The 26,293-nt window shown below is 36.0% G+C and overlaps 1 protein-coding gene across 2 annotated transcripts in view; it reads right to left on the bottom strand.

The window, feature by feature from the left end:
- Positions 1-4,944: 4,944 nt before the first annotated feature.
- Positions 4,945-26,293, bottom strand: part of LOC131055814 (protein RRC1) — a 121,166-nt gene continuing 99,817 nt past the window's right edge. For both annotated transcript variants that reach the window (XM_057990158.2, XM_057990159.2), the window contains 10 exons: positions 18,590-18,702; positions 18,248-18,316; positions 8,857-9,078; positions 8,592-8,650; positions 8,090-8,183; positions 7,734-7,871; positions 7,399-7,623; positions 6,464-7,296; positions 6,148-6,353; positions 4,945-5,929 (listed from right to left, as the gene is read on the bottom strand). In XM_057990158.2, the coding sequence (XP_057846141.2) occupies positions 5,544-5,929; positions 6,148-6,353; positions 6,464-7,296; positions 7,399-7,623; positions 7,734-7,871; positions 8,090-8,183; positions 8,592-8,650; positions 8,857-9,078; positions 18,248-18,316; positions 18,590-18,702 (2,345 nt within the window). In that variant the 3' untranslated portion in view covers positions 4,945-5,543. The remainder of the gene's footprint in view (positions 5,930-6,147; positions 6,354-6,463; positions 7,297-7,398; positions 7,624-7,733; positions 7,872-8,089; positions 8,184-8,591; positions 8,651-8,856; positions 9,079-18,247; positions 18,317-18,589; positions 18,703-26,293) is intronic.

The raw sequence follows: 26,293 nt of genomic DNA, 5'->3' as shown, positions 1-26,293 counted from the left end.
TCGAGTGTCCTACAATAGATTTTAGGATATCTCCTTGCCTTGGGAAGTGAGTTGTTATTGTAAGTGGCTTGTTCTTGTTCCATTCAATGGAGAGTTGTGCCCTCTTGCTTGAGTGACCCCTTGTATAGGTTGAACCTCGTGTTGGAGACTTGTCTTTGATCATGTTGAGTGGATTAGAGGTTACTAATCCCTTACCGTAATTCTCGTCTCAAAACTTGACAATGTCATCGTCTAGTCAAGCAATGGTGGCTCCTAGACTTCCTTCATTAATGTCAATGTTCTAAGTGTGTCGTAAGTGTTGTGGCCTTGAGTTCGTTAGTGTGGTTTAAAGTAGATTACAGGTTGATGATTTCCCCATCCCATCCTTGCATCATTTTGTGAGAGAATGTGATTGTGGATTATGTCGATCGTCATTGAGGTTTTCTCCTCTCATCATTTCATTATGGTGAGTTCTCCTAGGGTTGTTATACTTCCACGAATGCCACCTTGCCCAAGTAATGGTGAAGTCTTTTGTAGTCATCTCCAATGTCGTAATGCTCGTGTGACACTTGTGTGCACATACTATTGTGATTATGGCATGCCGTCATATATTTAAATTTGTTGGTTGCCATTTTCAAAACAAAGTTGTTCTATAGAGTTTTTCATTGGTCCATCAAACGAGGTATTAAAAAAATCTTGATTGCCACGTGGTAGGTGGTGTTGTAACAATGCTCCCCCAAGTAGAGCCTCTTTATCCAAGTCTTCTATTAATTGGAAAAATAATTTCACAAATAACTTTTCACTAATTTGTTCGCAATATCAATCTAACCATATGTTTGTGAGTGTTAACTAGTGTTGAGGGTGAGCATAGTTCTCACCAAAAGAAAGAGATCTTGCCAAAACAAGCTCATGAAACAACCATCTCTATCAATTACAATGATTTTAGGTAGTCCATGGAGTTTTATCACTTCCTTGAACAATAGATTAAGCACTTGTAACACTTTAAAATCTATAGAGATTGAAAAGAAATGTGCAAACTTGCAACTATGTCCACAACAACATATATGCAATCCTTACCTTGGACTTAGAAAGTCCTATGATGAAATCCATTGAGACAATTTTTGTTTCTACTCTAAGATGGGCAAGGGTTTGACAAGTCTTATTGGAAATGTTTATTCCTATTCCTCTAAACAATGGTACATCATTTGATATGGGAAAAGACATCATCCTCGAGTCTCTTCTATGTGAACCTTGCCTTGGTCTATTTGTAGGTCTTGAAATACCCAGAGTGGTGTAACAAGATAATGTCATGAACTCCTCACAAAATCTTTCCCTTCATCAATGATCATAAAATATTGTAATAGAGCATATATAGTAAGACATGATATATCTATGCATATACCCATATATAAATTGAGAAATGTCATTACAAGCCTTGCAATGCTTTCATTATGGTTTTACGTTCATCTAACTCAACATTACATGTGTGCCATCAAATATGCAAAAGAAAACTAATCTAATGGGGCACCCCCCTGGGGACTTCCAACTAATCCACCTCAACGGCCCCAATTATTTTGCAGGGCAATAAACGAATTGTAGTGCACAAGGGTTCAGTGGCAACCCCTAAAAGAGTTATGGGGCAAAACACCTACAGAATTTGGGGGCGAGTGTTCCCTATATCTAATGCCCCCTATTATTCTAAAGGCAACTTGATGTCATTAACAAGAAGATTAATAAAGAATCGAGTATGCACATTACTCGATCTAGAACTATGTAGCGTGCTTTTTGAATTTTATAGATTAATAAAGATGTTACTATGTTTGCTTATTCTAGCTCAATTCTAGAACTATTTTAGAGATATTCTCCTACAACTCTATGGGCGATTCTATAACTATTTTTCTCGCCCTAAAATTTCGTAGCTACGACTAAAAAACTTTCCTAGATACATAATTGACCTTTGGACTTCACGGATCAAGAATCGAATGGTGTGAGACTAAGCGAGACCCCAACAACAATAAAACCTAACAAATACAACACTTAAGCATTCTTAAAAGAAACGAGCATGTAACTAAAACCTTGACAATGCAAAAAGTAGATAATATCAACACAAGCAATTTTTCAAGGTAGCCAAGCATAGTTTCAAGAGCAATAAGAAAGACACTAAAGGATGGATACCCTCAAAAGTTTCATGCTCCAACAAAAAAGTCGATTTCCAAAAGGAATGGGCAGAGGAGTCCAAATCGGTAAGGAAGTTATGCAAGCACAAGCAACACAAAAACTCTAACAAGTATTCATAACTGACAACCAATTTTAGGTTTTCAACTTAGGCATTTGACTAAAGCATGAAAACAAGGAGGGCGATGGAGGGGTTAAATACAACATCAAGTAGCACAACTTAAACATGACTAACCCTTTGAGAATTTTTTATATTAGTTATTAACTTGAGGTCAAAATAGATTTTGAAATAAATTTCGTTTAGGACAATTCAAATAAAAGTATTAGCTCTTTATACCCTCCACAAACACAACAAAACGACCACGAAGTACACACATCTTCAAATGATTAAAGATCATGGGCAAGTGATTTTAATGTGGAAGTAATGGTACCTAAAATAGACTACTTAGAATAATACAACACGTGTTGGACTGTTATGAGGGGAACACAAGCAAAACTATTAGGGATCAAGGGCCAATCATAACACAAGACTCAACTAAAGGATGAGACATCCAAGGTCAAGCACAAAAATAACAAGATGGATAGCTCTAACAAATACAATGGCAAGGCAAGGTGATAGATGAAAGGTGTGATATTTGAGGTCTAAAATTCTAACGAGAATAAAAGAAAGGTAAAAGTTGCAAGAAAAGACATACTCTAAGAAGAGAAAACACGCAATAGACAAAAATAGGGAAGATAGGTGTATAAACTTAAAATTACTAAAAATGAGACATGACAAATCAAAACAAGTGTTAGTGAAAGACATTCAAGTACTCAATCAACATCAATAGATAAGAGAAGGCCAACTAAAACTATATACTAATGACTCAAACTATATACTAATGACTCAATCACTACTAAGTTTAATAGCATTTAAATTCATTTATCTTTGATTAGTTTATATCAATTTAAGCGTAGGGACAACACCATTGTATATGAAGTCCATAACTATCTAAAGTTGACTAAGTATTAAAATGATATATCTCCCTCGATGATACGAATCTCTATTGTTGCATCATTAAGCCATATCTATATAGTTAGTCAACCAACATGCTTGAATTTCATTCTTCAAGCCCTAGAGAATTGAATTTATAATCGAGCACCCAAAATCCTTAAAAGGTCAAGTTCATCTTTCACGAGAAGGTCACGAAGAAAATCAACAGGTCATTATGCACCCATTCCTCATCTTTAATAAAGATTGTATCTCAATTTTATCAATCAACTAAGTTGAGCCACAAAACAAAATTTAATAATATGAGAATTGAAAATAGGTTTGCTCATTTCATTCCAGTTTAATTGGATGTCTTTAAAAGGTTTACAGTCTTCTACACAATTTGTAACTTGAAAGGGTTTTAAAAGTTTAGCTTACGGTTTAAAGTAATTTAATTGTTTTTAGGTCTCAAAAATACACAATTGTCGTGGATGGTATGCAATTTAGATCAATTTCCATCCATCAAAAATAATGTATGTAAACTTATAATGAATTATGCTTCATCCCAAAGCGGCCATGTTCCACTCTAGTGAGGTAAATGAAAATATCTTCAGCAAACATGTTTAACCATTCTCTCACAAAATATATAATAAACATGTATTCATCAATCATACTAAAATCAATTTCATGCAAACAAGTGAACACTCCATGGCATATAGTTACTAGGTCAATCCTCGTTTGAATTACTTACATAGCATACAGGAACATAATTACTTAAAGACATCTTTCACTTTGCACTGAAATTTATATACCACATCTACTGTAATATTTCTGTGAATGATGATGAGGCTGAAAGCCTTGATCTCTTCCAAACTCATGCCTGATATGCGCTTGCAGTCACATGATACTCATTTTTATAGACCTTCCTCTAAAATACTGGCCCCCATCAATTAAGAATCACAAAGCAAAAGCTTTACTTCATATAAAAGCACACTAATCATACAAACTCTTGCCATTAGGCCCGCCCTTTTGCATGGAAATCAGCAAACGACGGATAATATGCAAACAGTTTTTTTGCACGCTCAGACCATTTGGGGTTATGAATTTAAATATTACTGGAAACTTATGGTTTTCTTTATTGATATTGCAGTTTTTGTAGCTAATCGATATTAGTAAGATAACTTCCGTTAAAATTTGTAAGATACGTGGTTAAGGAAATTTTTGGAAATCTCATCAATAAAAACCTCTAAACGATTTTTAGAAACTAAAGCAAACGAATGCATGGAATCCAAAAAATCTACTGTAGTAGACATTCAAGAAATCCAGCGAAAAAACTACTATGGAGTTGGATGCGAGCCATCACCCACTTCTTGGTTTTCCTCAAGAAAAGCTGATGAAACAAAGCAATTAAGTTCTCTCCGATCTCAAGTAGTTTGGCATTCACCTATTTTTGTTCTAATCATTTCATCTCTCTATTTCTTTGTTATTCTTTCTAGAAAAAACTGTTGCACTTGTATAATTTATTTTCAAGAAGCAAAATTTTCAAGTATTTCTTTTGTAAAAGTACATCTGAAAGAATTCAGATGGTCCAGAAAGGTACAATAAAAATCTTGGATTCATAAAATTAAGCACATCACATACTATAGAATTTTGTATTGTTTGCGTCTCAAATAGTTCACCGCATCTTCTGAATGTTTATGATCAACTCATGCACAAATCTAACCCGTGTCGAATTGTCAACGTCTCAACAGTGTATTTGAGAACAGAATGTCAAAGATTTCATGCCCTAAGAATTTAAACCAGACATTTGACAACAAAAGAACAAGGAAAGTAATTGATATTGATTGTTGGCGCCTCCTGCAATTATGGACAAATGTACAACAGACTTTCTTTAGCATACACACTCATTTTGTGCCTAGGTCAATTGAGCAGCACTAAATTTTTGAGAATGAGTTATAGCTGTTGATGACTCCAAGTAAAGCAAGTATATATCAGATTAGTTCATGGTGTAGACCCTGGAAATCTGAATCGTCCTTTGGAACATTAAGCAAGCTGATAAAGGCCCTTGAGGCTTAAGGAAAATTATCGTCTATTCTGTGCTAGAGAAATATTATCAGTAGCACCTATAAAGACCAGACAATATGCTAAGATATATTTTTGTACACAAGATCCAAAGTTTGTCACACAAGAATCATATTCTATTACACAAGAAATGCAACAAATTTCAATTTCCATAACTGGATTCTGCATTAATCAAGCAGGCTAGGGGTTACAACTCAAATCAAAACCTTCAATGCAAAAGTGAGAAAACAAACAAGCAAACACTCTTATATAGATCACTCTCCGAAAACTTATGATATAATAGCCTTATAAATAAAATTTCTGAGGATATCTCAGCCCCAGAGAAATGTTAAGAAGATTAGCTTCTTCTGCTCCTCTTCTCTCTATCTCTATCCCTCTCTCTATTCTGATCCCTATCCCTCTCTCTTCCCTTGCTCTTCTCCCTGTCTCTGTCTCTATCCCATTCTTTGTTGTCACACTCCCTACTTTCACTCCTCTCCCTCCCTTTTTCGGCATCAGAATCATGATGCTTATCTCTACTACGATTTCGTTCACGACGAACAGAATTTGAATCAGGATCTCGGTCCCCGTCCCCATCAAAGCCCTTCTCGCTGTTTTCCCTTTCCGTGTCTCTAATTAATCTATGTGAAGGACTCTTGCTACTGTTCTGACTGCGACTACGCTTCTTTGAAGATGAATCCCCACTATTATCTCGCCTGTCTTTCTGTTCCAGAGAAGTTCTCTCTGGCAGCACCCATCAAAAAGTAAAATAAGAAAGCTGCACAAAATCATTATACACCGATGTCTTACATCCTTGACCTAAAGACCTCAGCGATTCCCAGCACCAGACACTTGAAACTGATAGCAGCCCATAAATGACTGCTTTCAGAACAACCCATAAATTATAATTGAACTCACTCCAATTAAATACACCCCAATATATTCATTTCTTCATTTCTTACCTGCCTTCCGAGATGAATGCCTGTAGCTTCCAGAACCTAATTTGTTGCCTTTTCCATTCAAAGAATCTGTTAACCCATACTCAGCTTCTAATCTCTTTCTATAGGCAGAAACTTTTCTTTCAATTTCTTCCGCATTTCTAGTCCCACGCTCTTCAAGTGATTCACGATATTCTATGATTACAGCCTCTAACTGGCGAAGCTTTTGTCTGATATTACATGTTTGCGATATCAAAATGTGTAGCATATAGAAAACAAAGGAAAAATAGAGCTAAAGAATACAAAAAATATATTGGCATGCAAAGTCAGGATAGATCACCTGCGTGCTTCATCCATTCCAGAACCACCAATAGCAGTAGCATAGCTGTCTGCAGTTGCTTCTCTTTTCTCATCATTCCCAGAACTCCCAAATATATCCTCACTACCAGAAGAAGAGTAATTCAAGCCAAGGTCCTTAACTTCAGGTTTATCCTCTGCATCAGTTCCATCATCTTCACGGGTCCACTTTGAAGCCTGTAAAACAGGATGTGTATCCATACTCTTGCTTGTAAAAGGTTTTAGCTCTGGTTGTGGAATTGTCAACTTTGGGTTCAAGGTAACAGGAGTTTGCAGCGATGTTCCAAAAGCAGCATTTGTCTTACTCATCAATTGTTCTTCTCGTGTCCCCAAGATACTCTGCCTAGACCTTGACATATACTCCCTATCATCTTCATGGATGATTTTTCTCTCTCCTGTGCCCCACCTACCCTCTTCTGGTCTTAAATAACCATCATTTTCTCTAGCAAGCTTCTCTGCCTCATCTAAGCTGAGCAATCGTGTGACCATAACCTCCCTACCACCCCGAATTGATAGGCCATTATGTCTACATCTTCTTTCAAGTTCTGCAAGAGGAATACTAGACAATTCCCGAGTTGCTGCACCTTCGCCCATGGCAAGAGCAGCATCTTGATTTGGTTCCACTGTTGCCATCTCCATAGCAGAACTATCTGAATTATATGGATCCTTTACTGGAGGAGCATCTCCACATATTGAATGAAAAGGAAGTACACCTGAATTTCCAGGCCGAAGAAAAGTAGCTCTCAGTCCATTCACATAAGTGTCCGAAAATAGAAACCAGTCTGACCAGACCTGGAGAGCTTTCAACACTCTCTCCTGAAAGGACGTCCAGAAATATTACATGTAAGAAAGTTCATACAATGAACAAAACTATTGCCACCTTTGACGATAGAGATCAAGGAAATTATTTTAACAAACCTTCAGAGCTTCTGCAGTTATCCGGCCAGTGATGTTTCTGTACAAGTCATTAAAGCTTTCCATAATGTCAGGTAAAGTTGCTTCAAACTTTGTCCTGTATGCAGATGCATTTTTTACAGGAGCACTGCTGTTATGAAGTATATCAGAAACTAGCATAAGCCTTGCCACTTTGGTTGGAATGGGGGTTTCCTTCAGTGTCAAGGATTCTGTAAGTACTTCAACTACCTACAATGCATAGAAAGATGCCAGTTAAGTAGGAAATCAAACATGTTATCAGCATGGTCAGCAAATAAAATGATAAGCCCTTAGTCACATTATTTTCATATTAACAGTACCTCGCCAGCTGCATCAGCATTGTCTAAGGCAAACCCCATAGCTTCTTTTATCTGACTTCTTTCCAAGGTTAAAGCTCGCAGCATGTCTTCAAATTCATCTCTTTGGCTATCTGTTAAGGCACGCTCCTGATCCAGCCTCTGATAGAATGTACATCACAAGACAGGTTAGAAATAACAATAAATGGAATCCACAATTTCATTCTCCAAACCCCATGATGAGCTTTTAACAGTTTTCAATATTCAAATGTAAGATAGCAATCACCAGAACAATGTTGTTTTGAGTATATCTATGCATTGAAAAGCCCTACAGGAGAAATCCCAAATATAACATAGCACTGTGAGAATATAATGCTTACTCTGCTTCTACCAGCCGCGTAAGTTGCAGCTGAGGATTTCTCATGTTCTGGACTCTTTGTAAGTGTTTGTTGTGGTAAAGGTGGTGGTACCCATCTGGAACCCAATAACTTAAATGTTAAAACAAAGAAATATTTTATAAGATAAACCTTATTGCATTTAGGAAGGATACAATTCAGAAGATGACTGACTGGAGTTTCTGTGACAATTACCCTAACAAGAAAAAAAACTCAAAACAAATCCCCTTTAGAATTTAGTTCTTGCTCAAAAAGGAGACAGTAAGTTCAACATAACTCCCTACAAAGGAGCAACAAAAATAAATGAAAGTGCCACGCATTTGATATCTAAAGTTAGTCAATTACTGGGGCTGAGAAGATCGCCTGATAGCTGAAGAATGTGAGATAAACAGTATCTTATTAGGCATGCTTTAATAATGAAACAAGTTTAGAGAAAGTTGAACTCTCCCTTAAAGCTTGTGCAAATAAACCAAAGGTGATATTTTACCTCCCACTTCCAGTAATCATGATGAAAGGTTCTGTTCGCCACCTTTGAAGAGTATCCCCCTACATTTTAGTGTAACCACAATCTTAATCAGATATTTTGAAATCTTGATCTGATGCACATTGATGTCAGCATTATCAAGCAAACAATCTATCTCAGTTGCAAACCCTCAGGACAGTCTTACAAGTTATTCCCTCTTGTAATTTATGCAATAGAACATAAAGTAAATGAAAAAAAATATCCATAAAATGCATCATTGGAACCTTACCTGAGCAAATGAATATAGCCGCCACACATAGTAAGTATGCTCCTTACATCCAAGGTCAAATAAAAACCCGAACAATTGATTGCCTCGTACTCTTTCCATGATAGCTTGCTCAAAAGGGCATCCATCATCAAGCACATACATAGCCATTGTATCGATTACATGACGCAAATGCTCATCTTCAGGAGGTATCACTTCTATGTCTGGAACATTGGGAGTTACAACCTAACAACAAAAATAAGACTTGAAATACTGCTTGATGCAAAGATACAATAGTACTGCAGTCAGATATTTTCAAACTCGTACAACCAATATATCTAACAAATTCTGTCACTCAATACAAATTTCAAAAATGTTAAACAGAAAAAAAACCAGTATCATAAATATGGTCAATAATGGCATCTCATACAACTTGAGAGAAACGCATCACATTCTATTCAGAAGACACTCGTGTTACCAATCAATCAGCAGACGGACAAAACTTCTTGTCCCCTCGTTGAATTTAGGTGTAATTGTATTTCTTCAAACAGCCATACAGGAGCCAAACAATAAGCATGCCATATATTCCTAATGCTTCATGCAAATGGCTGAGCATGGGCATCCTCACCTATCAATACAAATCCAATATCCCTTGAAATGAATACTGTTGATTTGTACAGGAAATTATCTCAATGCAGGTCTCCTGCTATTTTGTTTCATAATCTAGCACTACATCTCATCCTCAAAACATTGATAAATCTTTCCAGTGAGTAATGGGGAGCAAAGTCATAAACATTCCAAGATGTTCTTGATTTGACATTATGATTTTTTCAAGTCCAATTAAGATATAAAAAAATTTGATGCACCCTGGGATGTCGCATTTACTAAAATTTGCAGAACTTCAATAATAGATAGGAACATGACACAAGCAATTAGGTACTTTGCAACAACAAAATCCTGCAGAATTATGAAAAATGGTTTTAATATACAAGACGGGTTGAATCATGGAAGAATCTGCAAGTACTCATGAAACAAATCTATGTGGGAGTTAGTCACCAGTTAAACTGCCTGCAAGTTTCGACTGCTTTCTTGGTAAGTAACTCACAAGTTTGACCAAAAAACTCACTTATTGACACATAATAAATAATAACAGTCCACAGCCAGAAAAGCATCAAAACACTTCATTTTTCACAATTTCTTCTCGTAGCTCTCACTTCTTCAAAATGTTAACAACATTCAATTCATTTGAAAGTGATTTGACAGATTTTACACAATATTCTGTTTTTTTTATTTTCAGATTTTTGTTTTGCTTTTCCCTGTTGTTCTAAAGGTTTTATTGTTCCTTTTTTTCCTCTGTTATATAGCTAGCTGATAGAATTTACACTTTATAATCTCTCATTTTTTTAATTTATACTATGGTTTCAAATTTAGTTTTCCTTTCTGAGATATATCATCTTGCACAGATCTGTGGAAGAGAAGTTTTGCTTTGTGATACAATTATGCTCAATGTTACACGAGGTTATGTCTCTCCTTTCTTCATATGAGGACAAGCAGCAGAATGTGTGACAGCAGATGTGGCAGCACAAGATGTTATAATGAATCTGATCACATGTTAAGCGGTTTGAGATTTATGATCATATGATTGTTGAACTTGACACTAATTATTAATTAATAATAACTATGATTGATGATGTGTATTGAACTTTTCTTTTAATGTATTCCTGAATGAAAAACAACTTACCAAATCTCTATAGGAAGTTTTATCATTATGCATATTTTTAAAAATTATTTGTAAATATGTGATTTTTTAGGTTCGAAAATTCTGTCGGGTCACTCGGATGAGTCAAATTTGTGTCCACCAAAGTTTTGCCAACTCATTAATTTTAAAACAAAGGGACAGATGCAGCACTGCTATTGGTGATAAAAAAAATTGGGACTATATGACAAATAATTATATAGCAATATTCAAACAAATAAATAAATGAGTTCAATATATAAACATGTAAGCAACGCTACTTCACACAAACATTATCCAAATTAATATTCCAATCAATACCATGACAAATGAACACTCCTCAATTCCTACAAAGCAGCATACAAAAGCTTGTAGACAGTACTACTTTGGAAAGATTAGGGCAAGGCTTCAAGAAACATTTGACAAATAAGTAGTCCAATCAATGCCATGGCAATTAAATGTTCATGTCAATGCCCACAAAAGGAGCACTAGAGTCTTGAATTGAAATTAACAAAATTATTAACTATTTGTAGTAAGTAATCAAATAAGAATTTTCAAACAAATAAATAAACAACTACAATAATACAGAAGCTTGTAAACAAAAGTAGTCCAATCAATGCCATGGTAATTGAATGTTCATGTCAATGCCCACAAAAGGAGCACTAGAGTCTTGAATTGAAATTAACAAAATTATTAACTATTTGTAGTAAGTAATCAAATAAGAATTTTCAAACAAATAAATAAACAACTACAATAATACAGAAGCTTGTAAACAAAAGTAGTCCAATCAATGCCATGGTAATTGAATGTTCATGTCAATGCCCACAAAAGGAGCACTAGAGTCTTGAATTGAAATTAACAAAATTATTAACTATTTGTAGTAAGTAATCAAATAAGAATTTTCAAACAAATAAATAAACAACTACAATAATACAGAAGCTTGTAAACAAAACTTCTTTGGAAGATTAGGACAATTCTACAACAAACATTTGCCCAATATATATATTCCAATCAATACAGTGACAAATGAATGCTTATGTCAATCCACCAAAGACGTGTACTTATAAAATGAGTAAAATTTGACAGCAATATTTAATAAATTGGTAAAGCAGGGTTCTTTGCAAGGCTTCATCTCTTAAGATTGTTTTGTCTTCACAGCAGTGAAAGTCATTGCTTCTGCATAAACGATTTCTACTTATATGGGATTGCTTCAGATGTCAGATGCATTTTTTAAACAAGCACCATATGATTTGTTTCACGTTGAAGTTTTCAGGCTAACGTTAGGCCACGTATTATATTCTTTCAATTGTAGACATGTGCTTGCGTGCATTCTGAGCTCCTTGTAATAGCTTTTGATGCTTAAAATTCCATATAATAATTAGAATGAATTAATGCCATTGTCTGATGTGTGATATTATAACATCATTCTATAAACAGAGGCATGAGTGCCACTTTACAAATAAAATTATTTTTGTATGTCAAACATCCAAATATTATTACCTATGTATGTTTAATTAGATGCTAGAAGCTTGGGATGTGCAGCGTTAAGTCAGCATTTTGAAACCTATCTTTCCAAATGACACTATTGAATTTAGGATCATGGTCTCTGTCAGATGATATAAGTAGCTTGTGTAAGCAATTTTTTCTTTCATAGACAGACTTACCATTTGGTGTCTCAGTTAAGAGTTCTCCTCATGGTGAAAATAGAATGAATTGGGGGGCCTAGGGTCATGTATCATTGTTCCTGTAGTCTATTCAAAATTAGATGCATGAGGTCTCATATACACAAAACAAATGGACTTATAAAGATTTATTTAGCCTGCTATTACGTTAAATGCAACTTCAGTAGCTAAAACTGAATTTTGTACAATGATAATTTATTCACGTTACACAAAAAGTTGTTTGACTTCAAACATAAAAAAAACATTGTTGTTAAATCATTAAAAAGCTCCTCCAATCGTTTATCTACAATATCTCCAGGCTGGCATGTATATTTTCTACTTTGAAGAGATTGTAGAAGTTTTTAGAAAGGTACACTGAATATAGAAATTAATGCTTTCACCTTGTTTCAATACAAGAATTAACAACTTTTTAGATATGTCAAAAAATAAAAGAATCTTTCATTGGAAGAAAATACTAAAATCTTGACAGTGATTCAAGTCTTTCCTTTGATAGGAAGTATAACAATTGCCCATACATACGATGTATTGCAGCATTTCTTGTGTACTCTTAATATCCCCTACATGCTCAATTTGAGTTGCCATTCATCATACTGAAAATGGAAATCATGCATGACCAAAGAATATAATCATATCTCAATTAGCATAGGTACTTAGACTATCTTTTCTTTTTAACAATACAAAGTTGACCCAATTGTAATTAGCATACCCAGTTTTGCTTTTCATCATAGAAATCTGATTGCTACAAAATACAATTTAAAATTCACCTAAAACTCAGGACTCAACAAGAATGATGAGTAGCAATCGGTATTATCATTAGTATAAGCATGATGAGCAGTAATCGAATTGTATACAGGCCAGGATAGAACCTTTTGTTTCATCTAAAAATTTTAAAACAGGAGAAGATGCGTGTCTTAACCTAAGAATCAATCTTAATCTTGTATACAGGCCAGGATAGAACCAATCTTAATCTTGCACCTAATATTACAATCATTTGGGATTAATGTCAATCTAAAACTACCAGAACGAAAACCACTTCTGAATAATGTTTACCATCAGACTTGGCACTAAAAGTAGTTATTTTTGACAAATGCCCTTCTTTCACAAGTTTGTGTTCTACCACAAGGGTTTGCATACACTGACTTCTTTAGGATTTACCCCATACTTACTTAGCTTCTTTTGCTTCTTGTGTTTACCTTTAGATACTTTAATTTTAATTTCTCGGGTTCTTTTTAGAATTAATGACTTGCAATTGTAAATCATCATGCTTTGGAGTCCTGTTGACATACTTTGGTTTTTCTTCCTACCACTATCTCATATATGTGGCTATTTGTAGCGATTCAAAGACAAGTAAAATTCATTTTCTTAGAATTGATGGAGAGTTTGTTGATACTAAAACTTGAAAAATAGCAGTTGCATCACAAAGATCAAAGGCATTGCCTTGACCTCATACTTTCATGTGTGCATGCTTCACCTTTTCAAGCAATAATTACCTACGTAGGAAGCCAATTTTGTACAGAGATTACTTTTTCATAGCTCATCCAATTGTCCACTCCAAGTATACAGGGGTTTCTCCTCGATTGTGAAAACATGCAATACTGTGATTGTAAATGCATTATTTGACAGATGTAAATCTATACCACAAAAGATGGAATTAAATCAAAACATTCGACAGTGCAAGATTTACATGATCATCTTAAAGTAAAAAAAATATATGAAATCCAAATATTGTAAGAAAAATAATGAGTTATGATAGCAAAATAAAAATAATTAATAATTCACTTCTTCAATTGGTAGTCATCTCCGGCCATTACCTTGAGAATATATTTATACTCATATATTTGGCCAATTGAACATAGCCTGAGTGGACTGACTGAACAAGAATCACTCATAAGGAAACCACAGGATGTTCACAATAAATGTCATCCTTGCCATAAATAAATATTACAGTCTAACGTTCCCTCTTAATCTCTGCTTGGGAATAATCATGACACTAATTTGGTATGGACAATTTTCACTAACATTGTCTATCCAGGTCTGTATAGCAGACATAATTTTACAGACAATCTAAACGACCATTTGGACACACCAACTCACAGCCCAGTCATCATACTCATTGAAATTTATCAATACATTATCATCCCCACTTGTTAAATAATTAGAAACCACATTGTATGAGAAAACATGAATACGGGACATGTCCTGATTATCATTACTTGACTTCATGATTCATATTACATCTTAACAACGTATCAGTTGAAATTCTTTACAGACAAAGAAACCACATGGTAATATGTTTCCAAGAAACAGCTTAAATTGAGGTGAGTGCAATCATCTATCCATGACTTCCTCAAGTCTGCAAATTTTGCCATTTAGTTGTCAATATTTATTTCCAATAAACTCTTGTAGTATAACCAATTCTCCAATTCCATTTGTGTACTCCATCTTGCAACTGCGAATTTAATAATGCTGACGTCAATGTTTCTTCTACTGTCATAAGAGTCTTCAGTCATATTCTGAGGATGTCAAAATGGTTCACTCTCCATAGGTCTTCTCAAAATACATGCTTTGGAAACTCACCCTTCACTGTCTTCCTTTTGAACTGTCTAACTGAAACCAAGATTCATAGTCTTCATACATCTCCATCTTAATGGAGCTCATTGTCTCTTGCCCATTGTTTTCTATTCTGCTCCTCTGTCAGCCAGATTTTGAAATAATCTTGTTTCAATGTAATTGGTGTGTAACTCAAAAATGCAGATTGTATCTCCACTATGTGCATAGCTGCCCAACTTAATACTTCCAATATTTCCTTGACCACCTTGTGTTGCCGATCACAATTTTATTTATAGCTTTACCTTCCATTCCCAATTGAGTGAAAATTTCTGCCAAGAAAAAACCATTTTCTTGACTCGATATTTTTGAGCTCCTCAAAAGTTCAATAGAAAATGGCATTCCAACAAATTGAATCCAATAGTTTTCTCAACAACCCAGCTGATTTCCTTATATGTCACAACTTTCTGTTGAGATTACATAACCCCACAAAGATTTTTGAATATTTAAAATATGGCATAAAGACTAAACAAATAAAATGAAGTCACTCAGTTAAAATAGCTTCGAATCAACTTAGAGAAGGATAGACTGTTGAAACACCAAACAATTACCATACCAATTGAATTTAACACCAACCTTTAGTAAAACACTAAATTTTCAAATTTATAACATCTGCACACAGTTTCATCAATCATCCTTACGAAATGCCCTGATTGTGTTGTCTATTCCTCTTTGTGCCCCCATCTGCAGTTCTCAGCATCATGCATCAGTATTTCCCCTTTCTCCATGCAAATCCATGAAGAATGCCAGCCTGTGAAGAATGCCAAGTCAACAAGCTTGCTGCCAGAACAGAAACCACACCAGAAGAGATTCCATAGTCACCTGGAGACATGGCAATTGTGCATGGGAAGAGGGATGTCAATTTGAAATACAGTACAGCATGAGATCTGATGACTGTCGAAAAAACAAAGAAATGTTGTCTGTGTCCCACATTTCAAAGCAATTTTAAACACCTATTAACACCCTTGTCCGTGAATGAATAACACTGCTAAATGAAACTAAAAATCGCTCCCTGTTGAACCTTTCATGCTCGTGCTATTTCCAGAGTCATTGCTATAGCTCAACCAAAACCCCAGCTTCTACATCATCCAACCTGCAAATTCAACAAACATCCTAGTACTTACACTGCTATATTGTTGGTGCCTTCTGAGGGTTCTATCACTTCAACTCTCCTTTAAAGCCTGATTTTTTTCTGTATTATATATCCAACAAGACAAAAACAAAATCTATAAAGAAAACATGTGCACATGCAATTAGCTTTACGTTACCAATAAAATTATTTTTCTCACTCAAGGAACCAATCCTTCAATCCTTGATTGTGTTACTTTCCAGCCCCACTGTTGCACTACACCACCGGCCCACTACTGAAAGCAACCCAAGCTGCATTTTCTTCGCTGTTTGTGATATGACCATGAAAATCTTTACAAAGGACCAAATAACATAATTGAAAGAGATATGATTGCCTGCACAAACAATCATTGGTTCACATCTTCAACTGGTGGTAGCATGCCATTGTTTTGCCTATATATTTACATTCATTTCGTCATCCAATTGCAATCCATAAAGGATTAAGATATAGAAAGATTTGAACTCCAAAGCAAGGTTCAGTACTGAACATAGTTTAGTACCAAAATTGTTTGGTCCGGTCCCAAAAGTTGTGGCCACACTAACTTGCCAAGAAAACCAATAAAGTGGGCACTGTTGACAAGAAAGCCAACAGTTTCAAAGCTCAACTAGTAAGAGATAAAGTTGCAAAAAGGGACCAGTTAACGACAAAAACTGATGTCAAGCATCGCTAAATACAGAAACAAAACTGGAATTTTAGTTAAGATGGTGACACCAAGATTGATTAGTCCCTTGATAATAATATCTAAAACCCATTTTACATGAAATCCTATAACTGACCTTGGGAATTGTAGGGCAAGTAAAGATGTCACTATTAAAAATGCATAAATAGAAAATACAGTAATTTTACTTGTCATAAGGATTGGGTCAATTAAGTTTAACAAATCTTTGTAGAATTAAATTCACCTTAGGAAATAGTTATCAAAACAAAAACAAAAAAATTGCTTGTACAGTATTTGTGAAAAGTTTTCAGATAAATCTGAATTATATATAACTATTTGGTGTTTTTCATGCACAATCGACAATTCAGAAATTTGATATTAAAGGAAAAATCTAGTTTAACAATATGTGATTTCACAGAAGGAAGACCTGTCCCAACCCTGAAATTGAATTATTTGATATCAAAGAAAAAAATTGCAGAGTAAGCTCTGAACACAGATTATTGCAGAGAGAATTGAGAGAGTAATGACACGAACCATATACAGCTTACAGCAAGAGGAAAACATTTGTCTAGAGTCTAGACAACCTAGCTTGGAGTAGGAAGGAGATCCAATGTCTTGTATTCAGCACAAACAGAGAGGGAGAATAGCTATTGAAGCATAATTTTTTTCTTGTCTTTCTCTATTGCTGTTGCAAATTGTAAAAAGGGTCTTTTAGGATTGAATACACGCTCTAAGTAAATTTTGAGGAATTTGGAAGGGATTTCAAATAAATTATTTTAACTCATATTCCCTAGAACATTCCCACTCCCAGAAGAACCTCCAACAGTACCTAGAGCCTCTTTGTTGAATCTGAATGTCTTCACCCTCACTATCCTCACTGCTGCTCTCTTTTGGGTTGAGAACTTGATAGAATACCAGATTTGCTGGCCATGGACAACTTAGTTCCAGATTATCATGTAATGTTGCAGACTGTATTCATGCCTGCTTTTTGTTAAAAACAATTAAAGCAAACTTCACTACTGAAATAATAATTCTATTGCACATTAAATACATTTGGTTGATGTTGAAACAGTAGAGCAATATCTAGATATGAGTTCCATGTGTCTATGGGTAACTTTGGTTTTAGCCTCAAAACTAATTCTAATTAATTATTTCCCAATTGTCCTGGTCAGCCATAACTGAACCATCTATGAAATGAACTCTACACAAATAAACATTTCATTCTAAAATGTCAGTAAAATACATCAAATGTAAGCAATAGTTATCTCACTAGTGAATAGGTCATGAATTATAATCTCACTTGTATAGATTCTGTAACCAGGAGTTATCTGAGTCCCTGCATCCGTGAGGGATGATACCATAATTCCTTCAGTATCATACAAAGTCACTTTATTGATTACCCTGTGCTTTGACATTATTGAGAATAAATTTATGCTAAGGAAATATGCTTATAGATTGGCAACCAATACAAAGAAAAAACTAAGTTTAGCGGCAGTCCCTTGTTACGAAAAACCAATTCATACAAATGACACTAACCCAATAAACCTTAACACAAGATGAAAGGCCTTGATTTGGTTCAAGCAATATTCACAGAATGTACTTACCACCTCAGCAGCCTGACTTGAGACAACAGGAGTTGGAGCACCAGAACCCGACCAAGCCACTGTACCACCCTGCTTTGATAGAACAGGGTAAATATTCAAATTAGGCATAAGATATACCACAAAGGACTATAAAGATCTAACCTAAAATTTACATGTCACTTTCAAACCAGCAAGATATTCCAATAGAAATTGCTTGCAGGCTCTTTCTCTTAAAAAATCTAAAATGTTTGGTAAACAGATGTGAATTCATAGAAGGTAAAAATAGAGAAACCTTATCAAATGCATCTCAAAATATACCTTCTTGAAAAGAAACTTAAAAACAAACATATCTCAAGAGCAAACCTCTTTAGTTCTGAAAGCCATTTGACCTGGCGGTGGAGCAGGAAGAGCCTGAGATGGAAGTGACACAGATTTACCCCAGCCAATTCTTAGTTCATAATCGTATATTACAACACCTGAATCCATAAGATATTCAAACGATATCAAGTTAATATTAGAAAGAAGACAAGGTACAATACATCAATGACTATTGTTATGAAAACCTCAAGTATTATACTCTTTCATAAATATGCTAAAATGTTGCGGGCTACCAAATATTAAAGCTCTTCAATATAAAAACTATTGAACCCAGAAAGCAACAATAAAAATTCAGAAAATGAGTATAGACCAATAGGAATGAATTTAACTGCCATGAATTTAATAATTTTTAAGAACAACATACGTGGCTTATAGATATCATTCTATTAATGTTTGTGGGAATCTTCCTAACTCCTAATATGAATGACATAAAATTTGAAACAAAGAATGCATAAAAGATGTAGGAAATCCACCCCTTCCCAGTACATAAACAACTCCTAATGCTAAAGACGAAGACTAGTAATTTATTGTGGGATTTAACTATTGTAAATTTTCTCATATCAATAGAGTACATCCCCAGTTCTACTGCATGGATGCAATGTATCATGAAATAGCATCCTAGGAGGCAAGGCAAATGTACCGAAGGCATGTTGAATATTTGATTCAAAGTAGTAGGCATTGAAAGCATTTAATAAAGTACAAGTGAAGCATGCAACTCATTTAAAACACTCACATTTAGAAATTACAAATTTACCAAAATAGAAATATAAGACTTCAGAATGTATGACGAATGTGAATGGTCATAATGGTTGGTTTTCTATGGATTGCAATCCTCATGCAATGCAATATTTCAATATGGGTAAACTACTATTGCACCCCCTCTATGGTTTCTTCTTCTAATCAATAAAATTTGTCTCACCAACTGGAGCTTTGGAAGAATTATAACATTCCATTCACGTGGTATTTGACATGATTGAATTGAATTATTACAGCTGGGAGGATGAAGAAAATTTTGCATAAGAAATTACTTTGAGCATGTGTTTACTGCCTAACTCTACCAATTATGGAAGTAAACAAAAATACAAGTACTAAATAATTATGAATTTACAAATGCACACGAAAGATATGTCATTCTTGTTCTTATTTATTCAATGATATGTAGTAATTTCAATATTCATATGCCAGTCTCTAGTCGACCATGAGCCCCCGACTACGAACCTAAGACACAATATAAGGCAGGCCAAGATTGGTTAAAATAACCAACCATCAGTGACTACTAACCATCAACCAGTCAAGAACTATTGATTACAAAGCATAACAATGACTTAACAAAACATAAGGAAATAAACACTCTACCGATACAATTATAATACTTTTATTACTTGGCAAACTACATCAGCCCCCCATAAGAAAGTCATCTTCCAAATCACTGAAACAAAAATGGGGCTAACCATAAACAAAATTATATTGAGGGTGACAGGATGTCCCTAGAAGAGTGGAGGACGTCAATATTGATGTAGCTGATGCAGAGCACTGGTGCTACACCTCCTCTGTATGTATCCTCTGATCACATTATTCCACCAACTCTCGTTCTCTTGACCCCTTAACCATAAGAGCAGTCCCCATCAAGTAAGTTTTTGTCCTCTCCAATTCATGCATCTTGCCCTAAAACTGTTGCTCCTTCTCAACCAATTGCCTGCTTTGTTCTCTCAATTGTGCATTTTCTCAACAAACTATGTCTTCTGCTACTTCAATCTACTCACCTGCTTAGCTACAGCCAAAGTGGCTTCCACAGCTACTTGATGCTAACAGTTTGCAGTGGTGAGATGGCTCTGTTTGGCAAGTTATTTCTGAAATTTTCTGATGTAATTTGACAACTCAGCCAAAGCACTCTCTCCCTATCTAAGTGCTCTCTCCCTAGCCGCAATTGCTTCTTCAAGAGAAGTCATCACACGGCTCAATTTGCAAAATACATCCCTGAAACATTCTTCCATTCGATGAAGTGCAGTCAACACTTGGCAATGTCGTCCAACTGTAGTGGGTCCCAATGCATGCCATGCTGCCAACATGGCTATGGCTAATGTCTCCACGCTCGGCCACCCCTAAGATGTGAAACACCAAAAGAACTCACCCTCAAACTCCACCAACTGCATGAAAGTGAGAAACTTCTCAGCCTCTATAGACTATAACCACTAGGGGAGCTAGGCCAATGTCCATATGCCGGGACAACTTTGCAATCTCAGTTGTGACCAAGGCCATGTCCTACAACTTAGCCAAGTATTGTTGCACGATGCCAATGATGTCATGTGGGTCTGGTTGGCTGATCTTGATATATATCCCAAGAGTCTCATCCTCGCAAGATGGCCCCTTTAGAATGTTAGCCTTTTTAGGTTTGCTCTAATCCTAAAGGAGTAGGATCTCTCCAAACTTCCTCTGGCTGGGTAAGCATGATCTCAATCATTGGCTCCATACTCAAGACTACCTCCTCTTCCTGCACTACTGACTCTATTGTCCTTGTCTAAACTGTCTCTATCTCAAGTGCCAAGGGTTTTAGGTTCTCGTCCAAGAGGCCTAGCGATGGTGGTGGGGTTGTGTTGACTGATAACTCGAGCATGTTCAGCCAATTGTCGATCCTCATCACCTTAACTCTCCACTGAGTATCTGGTGATGTCACCTGACTGCCTTTGACTACAATAACTGAGGGTACTGCAACTAGAACTGCATCAGCTAGCAATGAAACTTTTGTTGGCGAGAATGTGGTGGGCAAGAATATGACTGGCAAGGCTATCTTGATTGAAGATGAGATAGTCACTATCTCTGCTACTGGTGGCAACACTGGTACAAAGTAGGCCTCCATAGAACCTTCCTCCTCAGAATCGGCATTCTCAAGAGTGGTTGCCTCTTCGGATGAAGATTTGGCAATGCCTCATAGTCACCACTCTCCTCTCATCTACTCGTCTTTCTCAACGATTGTGTTGTTGCGTGAGCAATCTCCTCATCATTCACTTGTACCCCTAGATTGGCCCAACAAAATGGGGTCAACTATGCAAGATCCAACTATCCAACTAGCTACAACCTCTCCCATGTGTCAAGGGGTACCTACATGTGGATGGTGTCTAGCAATAACCCAATAGTGTGCTTGGTCATATAGAAGGCCTTGTGTGTTAAGCTCAAGAACTCATGCATTCTCACAGACGACCCTCTTGCTCAATTGTATACCTTTCCTATGCTTAGGCCTGTCATGAAATCTATCATCTAAAATGCGACATCTGACGCTCAGCTCGCCCCTATCAATCTACACTTCAAAAGGTCAAGCACACATATCCACTTTGGTTGTGGCAAGAAAATTCTTTCTAAGTCCTTTATTCCCTAGCCCCCAAATACTATCAATCTCCTCCTATGTCAAATCCTACCTACATACTCACTTGATGATCGCCTCCTTATTTTGGTGGGTAACTCTTATAGGTCTCCCCACTGAGCTACCAGCTACAGCACTCACTCCCACTGAGGTCCTCCCATGCAATTGCTACCGTCATATCAATATCTGTTAAAGATTATAACTTCAGTAGATATCATGCTGTCGTGCTCCTCCTATTCGAGTTCCTTCTTCTACAGCTAGAGATGGTTCCATTCCTTCTTCTTGGTTCGTATTCTTTATAACTGCCACCGACTTGTATTTTCTGGAATTCGGTTCCTTTATTTAAGTTCGCCAGCTCATTGTGTGTGTTGGTGTGTAACTGACACTGTTCTTTTTTATTTATCTTCCGCCTTCTTCTTAAAGGGAGTTATCAGGTTTGAAGCATATTATTTATTCACCTGCCATGGGTCATTTTAAGATGATGATCAATATTCTTTGAATGGTCTTCTGCTGGGACTTTGTATCTGATTTTCTAAGTTGATCATTTATGTTCAGATGTGAACATTTGGGTGTGCAGATTCATTCTATTGCATCTCCTTCTACATTATTTGTAAGCAATATTCTGATAGTTGACTTCTATTTGAGCATTATCAATCATTGATAAAATGATTGTCTCCAAGTGTGAGAGACATGTACTTATTTTTGAGATTTCAATAAAGGTATTACATTTGCGGGCTGGGTTTTTCACCCTCAAGTGGAGGGTTTTCCCAGGATAAACTTTGTGTATCTTGTTTCAGATTTCTGTATTGCTAAAACATTAACAATATCATCACCGCCTTTCACCTTCCTTGTTGGTGCTATTCGAGGCTTGTAAGGCTTCTTTCCCTTATTACTACTCGCATCCATACTCTCACCTGAACTTTTAAGGCTTGCAAGGCTTGTAAGGCTTGTAAGGCTTCTTCCCTTTAAGACTTTGCCTACCTCATTTTGAATTTTTAGTGCTTCCCTGGAAAACAATTAAAATAATTGTTTGGCTCACAGAAAAAATGATTTTGTACTATATGAGTTCCACCAAGAAGGTGTCACAGCTGAGAATGTCATTTGCAGTCAAACTGTACAGTGTGACCTTGAAGAGGTCATGCGCAGCCAAAGAAGGGTTGTACAATGTGTTGTTGCAAATGTTGTACGATGAGTTGTGGAAGGGGCCATATGGTGAGTTTTTGAAGTGGTCATATAAGGTGAGTGCTTATATGTTGTACATTATTGTGGATGAGATTCCTGTTGACATGTTTTTTATGACAGCGTCGAACACAGAATAAAGTTGCCTAATGGTCACTTCACTCTCTCTTGATCAAAGTGCGATTCCATGCTAAGATTGCAAGAAGTTCAAACAATCGACTCCAAGGTTCCTTTATGCTACGGACGTGACTCAGTTGGCTGATGTGATTGTTGGTAATCCAAGGGGCCTTACATTTGCATCGTTCTTTCACTTCTTTGCTGTTGCTGGAACTCCATCATCGGATATAGCGAATTTGTGATGCTGCTGCTTCGAACGAACTAAAATGAACTGAAAGTAAAAGGGAAAGGGTTTAGAAGGATCTAAATCTACTCCTAAGGGCAGTGATATCAACAAGTAATGCTTCGGTGGACAAATTCCAAATAAACCAAGCTCTGCTTCGCCAAGTTTAACTACAACTCTGCAAGAACCGATGCAATCTTCTGAGGATGTTGAAGGATTTTCAAATCGAGAAAGTGCATTTGAATACCCAAAACGGCGCAATCCAAATGACTGTCCACAACCGAACTTAGCACAAGTTTAGTGGCTCGGGCTAACTTTACACTGCAACTTACAATCAGCAAGATGCAAAAAGTATGAGCCATGGACATTCATCAGACACCATTGCATTCTCCATTGAAATCAAAGCACTTCATCTAACAACTGAGAAAATAAAATTCTACAATAAGTGAGGAAGGTGAAACCATGCAATTTTGAAAAAATAACTTAAGTGGACACCATCGAAGAACAATGTTTCACTGTTATTATCTCAAAAAACTTATCACAACAATTTCATACAAAGCTCCCTCCTGTTACAAATGAGGGGGGTCACCCCTTTATATAGGCCTCAGGCCATGATTAAATGCAAACCCTAATTAGGGTTTTCCCTAAAGGATTCTCCACTCAAGATGCAACAAGTTGGGAATCTCCAATTAATAACCCATCATGCCCATATACAATTAATTCAAAAGTACCCAAAATAACATCCATTGCGCACTAAATGCACCGCCTCTTTCAAATTCACCCAATATGCATTGAATATTCATCCATGCAAAAATCACCCCATTATGTCATAAATGCTCCATCATTTCCACATGCGGCGACTGCATGCAAAAAGAATCTACCATAAATTCAACATGCAATGACCGGGTCGCCATTTGGTCAAATATTCTGGTAATGAATGCACCACTCTACTGCCACGTGTTCAATAGATCTTCGCCATGCAAGTGGATCCTGACATCATATATCCGCTCTTGCACATCTGGAATTGTTGGAGGGAAAATTTGATTCAGGAAGAATTTTCTTGAAGTCTCTTCAACTTTCCTTTCTTGAAGAAGGTTTTCCATCAATTTTCACCATCTCCTATTTTTTAGGAATTTTCCACAAATTAGGGTTTCAAGTCCAGGAGGGAGAAAATTCTCCTACAAATCCAAATCTGTAAAAATTTCAAAATTTGGATGTGATTCGATGCCCGAGAATGGATTTTTAAAAACTTTTCCTGGGGGAAATTTCTTGTTCAATTCATCCTTGATTTCTTCCTTGCCTTAGAAATTGTTTTTTCCACCTTCAATTCATCTTGACGTGGAATTCATGTTGTGAAGGAATTCTCCTTTGGAAAGAAATTTGTTCCTTACCCCTGAGGAAGGAAATTCTTCATGCCTTAGCCAATTTTCATGATTTCCAAGAACTATGTCCTGAAGGAAGAAATTTCAAACACTTCGTCAATTTTTCACCTTTCCTAGAATTTTGTCCTGAAGTAAGGAATTTCCGACACTTAGCCAAATTTTCACCTTTCCTAGAATTTCTTCTTCTTGGGCGCAATTCTTCCCTAAGGAAGGATTTTTTTTTAATTTTGAACCTTTCTTTCCTGAACCTCGAACTTTCCATACCTTAGAAGATTTTATGAATTTTCAATCCTAGGCGTGAATTTTTCACTGGAGAGGGAATTTCATCAATTTTGTGAATTCTCCATGACTTCTTGATTTTGGCGCCTGTTGACGTGTATTTTGTACACAATCATACACAGAATAAAATACCCAAGGGTACCTTATCCTCTCTTGAATAAAATCTCTAACTGCTGAAGATATCGCAAGAAGGATCAGTTAGGGTGACTTCAATGTTCTTTTAAGTAGGGTCTCTACGTGTGGATAAGCACCAGTGGTCGTTGTGATTGTTGTGTCATCAAGGGGCCTTACGTTTCCGAAATGCAGGAACAAGATTTCCTAATACTAATGAATTCCAAAAAAGATCAAAAGAGTAGGGCTTGCAAGGGATCTAGTCTAATCTAACCCTAAGAATGACTCAATGTGGATGAGACTTGGCAAGATTCTACCAACTTCAAAATTGCCATAAAATAACAACTCAATTGAAATTGATGCGATCTTCTAAGGTAACAAATGATTTTTCAATTCATCAAGGATCATAGACACTACCACAAAGGCACATATCCAAGATACAACAATGATTGAAGGTTTAAGCGATTCAAGTTTATCCAGTTGACCACGCAAGGCATTCCTACAATCAGCAAGAAGCTAGTGGTTTGGAGAGTGAATCTCACCGACGATCAAGTCCAACACTTTATCCTTCAAACTAAAATACTATTTTGATTGAGAATGATTCAAGAAAGCGAACAACCATGAAGATAACCATAAGAATTGCAATAAAACACCATAACTTCAATATTCTATTGATCTCAAAGCCATCATGAACAACAATTGTTTGAAATTCCTTCCTCAAAGCTCAATCTTGCTACAAATCAAATTGCTAATCTCTAATATCTCTCTAATTCTCTAATTTCTCCTTAATCTCTAGTTTTTCTAGTTACAAAATGAAAAGAAATGAGGGTATATATAGCATCCTCAATTACAATGAACGGTCCAGATCAAAAAGAAGATCAATGGCCAAGATTATGACACCTAAACCCTAATTAGGGTTTTATTACAAAAGTTCCCCTTTTATTGCACAACATTAAATGCATAGCCAAATATTAAATTTGGCACAAAAATCTAGGAGACATAGACCAATGACAATTAAGGTGCCACATCATCTATAACAA

The sequence above is a fragment of the Cryptomeria japonica genome, chromosome 8 (genome assembly GCF_030272615.1).
Source record: "Cryptomeria japonica chromosome 8, Sugi_1.0, whole genome shotgun sequence".
Taxonomy (NCBI): Eukaryota; Viridiplantae; Streptophyta; class Pinopsida; order Cupressales; family Cupressaceae; genus Cryptomeria; species Cryptomeria japonica.
This window is presented reverse-complemented; position numbering and strand designations above follow the sequence as displayed.